Source organism: Onychomys torridus, unplaced genomic scaffold (genome assembly GCF_903995425.1).
Source record: "Onychomys torridus unplaced genomic scaffold, mOncTor1.1, whole genome shotgun sequence".
NCBI lineage: Eukaryota > Metazoa > Chordata > Mammalia > Rodentia > Cricetidae > Onychomys > Onychomys torridus.
In genome coordinates, this window is record NW_023411301.1 from 1 (window position 1) to 7170 (window position 7170).

The following is a 7170-nucleotide window of genomic DNA, read 5'->3' on the forward strand; positions in this document are numbered from 1 at the left end:
AATAAAAGCCACTTTGGATCAGATCGTTCACTTGTAATGATCCCACTTTCTGGCACCAATGTCATCTTTTCTGTGCTGAGACAAAACCGGACTAGAAGCAACATGGGCAGAAAGGGGATCTCTCATAATTCAACAATTCCAAGCTTATAGACTATTACAACTGGGAAGTCAAGGCACTAGCGACCAAAACAGATGGTCTCATTACCATTGTAAGTAAAATGTTGAACTTGTGGGTAATATCTGATCGCAGGTTTTGGCACAAATGTAGTTTCTGCAACTTGGAAAGGTTTATCCTGACTTACTTTGGGAGTCAGACAACACTTTTAGCTGCTGAGGATAGTTCGCCACGCATGGAGCTACAAAGAGCAGCCCAACCCTGAGGGAAGTATCCGGACACCTGAAGCTGCGTCAGAAACAGCTCGCCCTGTAGATGTTCCTGGACACTTGGAGCTGCTTTTAGAACAGTCTTAGGTGAAGCTGCTTTAGGACAGCTCTTATGGCTGGAGCTGCAAAGAGGCAAGCTCAAACTTCTGGAGTGGAAAATTCTGTCTGCTTAGGAGAGCCAGGCCTGGAACTCTTCAAGCAGAAGGTTACTGACTGTTTGGTGAAGCCAGGCCTGAACTGCTTAGGACAGCGCTCAGGAAGAGATCCTGACTATTTTGGGAGAGATCAGTAATACCTGGATGATGGGGGACTGTCTCCCTACCACAATATAGTAATCCTTCTCCTCTCCTGGAGAAGCCACTACAGCTGAGCTTTGCTCAGCCCCCCACTTAATTGGAGGCTTCCTAGCAGAGCTCTGCTTCTCAGCCTAAGAAATGCAGAATGGAACCATCCTCTGGCTTCAGAGAAAAGCTCTCTCTCTTGGTTTGTCCACTATTGGGATGTCACAGCAAGTATCTTTCTGGTTTATACTCCTCCTTGCTCTTGTCCACTATGGGATGTTTCAGCAAGGTTCTCCTTGTTCAGTTTCCCCTTTGCTCTGTCACTTGGGATGTCCCAGCAAGGTTCTTCCTCACCAGTGAATGAAACATCTTCAAACCCAAAAACTCTTTGGAGAAAGAAGATTTATTGGAAGAGGAGTTAGGAGAGTAGCTGCCTCTACCAGGGTGGAGGAACAGTTCACAACTGACCAGGCAAGACAGTTTATATAGGATGTCTTGGGGGCAGAGTCAATCAGTGATTGGCTAGTTTTTTTTTCTGCCCAGGGATTGGCCAGTTTTGTGGGCTAGGGACAGAGATGGCCCTGATTCAGGACCAGAACTGTATTTCTTTCACTAAGAATTACTTATATTTTTGACACTAAATCTAAGGCCAGGGACACATTTCTTTCACTGACTCTAAATTACTAGGGGACTAGAGTTGTTTCTTTGCACTTATTCTCAGAGTCACGGCATATTTCCTTGATTCTGGGTTTGGGGATAAAGTGTTCATTTCTCTGACTCAGGTTCCTAAATCCTAGAGCCAGGATTCTACTGTCCTGCTCTGTGATTGGTTGGTTTCACAAGTCAGTTCAGCAGGGGCAGAGATGGCTCTGATTTGAGCCAAACTGTGTATCTTTCACTGGCCTTATCTGAGCCATCTTTCCCTAGTTCTGGGCTCCAGGGTCAGGGTGGGTTTCTTTAGCCAGCCCCTTTTCCTTACAACCATTGAGAATTGAACATGAGAATGCGTATTACTCTGCTAGCTTCCCTACAGTTGAAAACCCCAGAGCAGGGAAATGTTGCCACCAACTTCCAAGCAGGGTCTTCACACATCAATTGTGTCATCCAAAAAAATCCTCCAGAAACAGGCCAACATGATCTAAACAATCTCGCACTGAAGCTCTTCTCAGGTGAGTGTGTTCTTGGTTTTCATTATTTCATACTTTATAGTCTTATCTTCTATCACATTGACAGGTACTTAAAATTCTTTAACACTTTAGAACATATAATGTATATTTTGTCTTATAATAATCAGTCTTAGGTTAGATGTCTGTATACATAAAATTGCTTCAGTGCAGTACATCTCTTTCTGTATCATGCTGTTCTTTTTTCTTCCCACATAGTTGTTCTAAGAAACTCCATTCCTACTTTCACCTTTCCCAGCCTTCTATCTTCAGAATCATCTCAGTGGGTTGGTTACAGATACTGCACATGAACTATACAAAAAGTAGTAATTTTAGAGTTCCTCAAAACAGCTGATCACCTATAGCTACAATTCACAAATCACAAATAAGAACAAAACCATCATACCATATGACAGCATGATTACCCCTGACCTCAGGGACTGTCTTTCCCTTCTCCTTGTCTCTTCTGGTAGGAAAACATACTAGTGAATAAAGAGGAAAACATGCTACATGTGAATAAAAAGAGGATCATTAAACAGCTGGAGGATGCTGGATCCCTAGCCAGATAAACAGCAGTGTCTGTGCTAATCAGTAGAGACTGATACAAGGGAACAGTATGCCCTATGTGTGCTAATGTAATGAAGCCCACAAGATTTATTAGTACATTTTAATTATGCTTTTATTACTTTTGTTATTATAAGATTATTACATAATTATATCATTTCCTGTTTCCTTTGTGTCTCTTCAAATCCTCCCACATTTCCCCTCTTTTTGCTCTCTTTCAAATTCATGGCCTTCTTAAAATTAAAGGCATATATGTATATGTACATGTTGTACATGTGTACATTTATATATTCCTAAATATAACTTGCTTGGTCTGTATAATGTTCTTGTATGTATGTTTTCAGGACTGACTGTATTTCTTTAAAAATTTATTCTTCATTCTTTGTGGGGCCATCCACCCAGCTCCCCCCCCCGCCCCCAAATTATATGGAGTCTTATTGTTTCTTATAAATGCCTGGCCTTTGACTTGGCTTGTTTCTAGCCATCTTTTCTTAACTTAAATTATCCTGTCTATCTTTTGCCTTTGGGCTTTTATCTTTCTCTACTTTATATACCTTTCTTTACTTCTTACTCTGTGCCTTGCTGTGTAGCTAGGTGCCTGGCCCTTGGTGTTCTCTTCTCCTCCTTCTTTTGATCTTCAATTTTCTCTTCCCAGATTTCTCCTCCTATTTTTTCTCTCTGCATGCCTGCCAAGCCTATCCTTTCTCCTGCCTTGGTATTGGCCATGCAGCTCTTTATTAGGCCAATCAGGTGCTTTAAACAGACAAAGTAACACAGCTTCACAGGGTTAAACAAATTCAACATAAAACAATGCAAGACATCTTTGCATCATTAAAACAAATGTTCTACAGCATAAACAAATGTAACACATCTTAAAATAATATTCCACAACAGCTGATAATTTGTTGTTGGATAACCACTCATTGCCCTCTTCTCTGGGTAAGACTATTTATTTCTCTGACTTTCAGCAATCTTTAGTTGCCTGTAATTTTTTATGTGTAAGGATAAGGCATGCTCTTTGTCCATCCACTTTTGTTTGTCTATTGTTGTTTTCCTTGTTCAGGTCATGTGTAGGCAGCCATGTTTTACTAAAAGGTATTTATATAATTTATCACTTTTATAAATAAATACTGTAAATAGACTACTATAAATTTTCTATCATTTCACGTACTTTGTCCATGATTATAAAACTACAGCAAAACTATTTTTTTTATAAACACTAGGAAAATCAAAAGGCTTCACAATGATCCATGCCTATTATTTCTATAAGGTGTGCTTATAGAAAGGAAGAAACTGCACCTGACTTCTTCAGAGTCTGACCATCTGCATATGGGCATTTTTCCTGTTCCTGGGATCACACAACTCTCACTATGCTCTTCTCTGATCCTGTTTGTTTTATTCAGGTCCCTGTATTGTAGTCTTCTTCTTTAGAGTGTAAACCAGTGTCTCATCACCTTTTATGTGTTCATACTATTCATTTTTAGTAAAACTTTAGTCAATGCTATGGATTTATTTTTAACTAAATTATAGATCTAATATATAGCACACAATAAGAAGTATCGGCTTATTTAGAGGAGGTTTAATCTCCATGATGTATCACTTTTAAAGTGGTTCATCTTTAACCCCTACTCCATCTAGACTGTCATGTCTTCTGACCATCTTGCATTTTCTCCATCAGGACTTAGAGGAGTGAAGAGGGTTTCTTTTGTGTGACTTGTAAAGTTATGGCCTGAAGTCACCTTTGCTGATGGTGTTGGTCCACTAGGGGGCACTGCAGGCTTCCTAGAAATGACTTTTGAAGTGCCTGAAGGGTTGGGCGGTTAAAGAGACCAGAGAACATGTGAGGCTGTCATTCACAGATGGCAAGGTTTGTTCCTGGTTGTGAGCTGTGCTATTCTGTGGAACTGTAAACTAGAGGAGCCTGGAAATCCACTGTGAGGATGATTTCTTGAGGAGAGATAAGAAAATAGAATTGTACTAGTCAACATGATCTCTGAAGCTCAGTAGAAAACATCTAACTCTGTGACTTTAAGTTTTATGATGAAAATCTCCAGAGTTCATGGACCCAGAATTATTCCAATACCAGTGATAGTCAAACTTTTCATTGTCTCCTCTCAGACTCGTAGGAACAAGACTAGTTAGTTGAGAGGAGGAAACTTAATAAGACACAAAAATAGAAGAAGAAAATAAATATAGAGAACCACTGAACTTGACCACCAATGTGTGGGTCTGCAGGGTGCAAGGAAGGGACTGGAGAAGGACAGAGGTGGAAAATGAATCAAGGTGAATGTTGTGTCCATAACCTGATTGTTTTAACAAATGAAAGTTTCATTGGAAACATTTTTTTTCAGATGGTGATCTGCTGATTTCAAGAAAGTATATTCATTCCTCAGCACACATTGCACACCATCAAAGAGTTTTCTTTTATAAGAATTTTCATACAACTGATTTCTCAAATTATGGAATTTAAGAAATGGCTTACTCTATCTTTATATGCTCTATGATGTACAGAGAACTCAGCTCTTTCCTGATATATCATCCCCTCCTTCTCACAATTCCTCTCAAATTTTCTTCCTTTAACTGTTACCAACAAACAAATAAACACATCATCAACCTCATCAACCCTCTTCAGTTTCAAGCTTTAGGTAAATGTCATGGATTCCTGTTCCTTGTAGGGTTTTCATCCACAGCTAGGGAGCAGTTATTGTGAGGACTCACTGGGCTGCTGTGGGTGGGGATTTCCATCAAGATCAAAGAGCTCAGGTTTTATTGGTGCTCAGTGGGTGAGGGAGAGCCTGCTGCTTGTTGGAACTAAGCTAGACACTGTCTGGAGCTGGGTGAAGGCACCTCAGCAGTTTGACAGGATCCATGGAGAGGAGCCTGGGAGCTGTGCTGGGGCTGCTGTGGGTGCAGGTTTGCTGTGAGTTGTGGCTCTCCCAGATGGGTTAGGGGTGTTCCAGAGCTACCAGAGGTAGGGGCAGAACACAGATGACCCAAAGCTCCTCATGGCTGCCTCCCGAGATATCTGACAGGGTGGAAACTAAGGAAGGATTGCTGTTTATTTGGTTTGTATTCCTTTCTCTGAGCAGGGGTCAGAGGTTTTCAGGTGGAACAGAGTCCTCCAGCCCTGAGTCTTCTGGAGGGAGCCAGCTCTGCTCTGAGATGCAATATTTCTACTACCATGGTGAGGGTGCAGTGGTTCCGACAGAATCCCAGGGGCAGCCTCCTCAGACTGTTCTTCATGGCTCCAGGAACAAAGAAGAATGGGAGGTTAAAGTCAACATTCGACTCCAAGGAGAGCTACAGCACCCTGCACATCAAGGATGCCCAGCTTGAGGACTCAGGCACCTACCTCTGTGCTGCTGATGCACAGTGCTCCCAGCAAGCCTGCAGCCTGGCTCCAAACTGCAGCTGGGTGTGCTGCAACAGCCCTGCCACAGGGAGACTCAGCAGGAGGCTTTGCACAGCTGTGGGGTTACCAATTTATGCTGTGTCTCTGTCATTTCTGCTAACACTACACAGTTGAGGTTTGCTGTTTCACATCATTGTGCCCTTTCCTTATAGATACTCATTTTAGGAAAAAATTCTCATGAAGAGTTTTGGAACAACTAACAAAGATGACAAGGTTCACAGTACTGTCAACTAGCTCCATTGTACAGTGTTCACTGCTTCTACATTACTCTCTCATAGGCCTTAAACAGACATGCTGTTCAGGGAACAGAAAAGAAATGACCCAGTGTTTCAGTCCATTGCAGATTTTTCCATTATCAGAAGAATGAGACTTTTATTAGATTTTTTGAGAATTTCATACAATGGATTTTGATCATATTCAGTTCTCCACCAGTTCCCACCGGTTCCACCCCTTGTCCTTACTTTCCAGCTTTTCTTCCTTTGTTTCTGGAAAAAACAAAACTTTCAAGTATGGTTTTTTATGTCCATACTCTGGTTTGTGTGGCTTTCCCACAAGTGTGGTTGACCTACCAGGCACATATGTAGTGGGTAGCCATTCCAGTTTTGATCTGGAAGTTCCAACACCCATTGAGGCTTTGGTAACTGTCACACCTACAAGGTGGGGCCAAGAGAGGACCCTGAAGACCCAAGATCTGGATGCGCTGGCTCTCTTGGTTCCTGTATCCTGGGCGCTGAAGATAGACCAAGCTGAGTTCTCAGAGAACACTGCCTGACTGCGCCACACCTTTCCCATACCCTGCAACCTACCTATGCCTTCACTTGTAAGTTACTCCACAAAATAAACCTCCCTTTTAACTACATAGAGTGGCCTTAATAATTTCACCAATAGACATACCCTTAAAGAAGACAGATTCTCACTTTCCTAGTAGCTATCAAATGCCAATATCTCGTTAGTTAGGGTTGGGACTTTGTACTCATACCCCATGCTGGAATTTTGTGTAGCTTGAGCTTGTGTAGGGTTTTGCATGCTATTCCAACTGATTTGAGTTCATATAAATTATTTTTCCTCATAATTGAAGATTCAATGATAAAATGCATCAATAAGAATTCTCTATTACATCAAATTATATTGGTTCGAATGAAAATTGACCCCATAGGCTCATATATTTGCATGCTTTGTCCTCAGTTGATGAACTATTTGGAAAGCATTAGGAGGTGTGGACTTGTAGGAGAAAGTGTTGGAGGAGGTGTGTCCCTTGAAGTGGGCTTTGAGTTTAAAATGCCCACACCAGTCCCAGTGTCTCTTTTTCTGTCTGTGGCCTACTGATCAGGATGGAAAAGGTCTCAGCTGTATCTTCAGGACCATG

General features: G+C 41.6%; 1 gene segment (V, D, J or C); it reads left to right on the forward strand.

Annotated features, from left to right (window-relative positions):
* The first annotated feature begins 5260 nt into the window (after positions 1 to 5260).
* On the forward strand, positions 5261 to 5918 carry LOC118575085. The segment is given in 2 exon segments: positions 5261 to 5312; positions 5482 to 5918. Coding segments are annotated over 2 exon segments (489 nt in total).
* The last annotated feature ends 1252 nt before the right edge of the window (positions 5919 to 7170 follow it).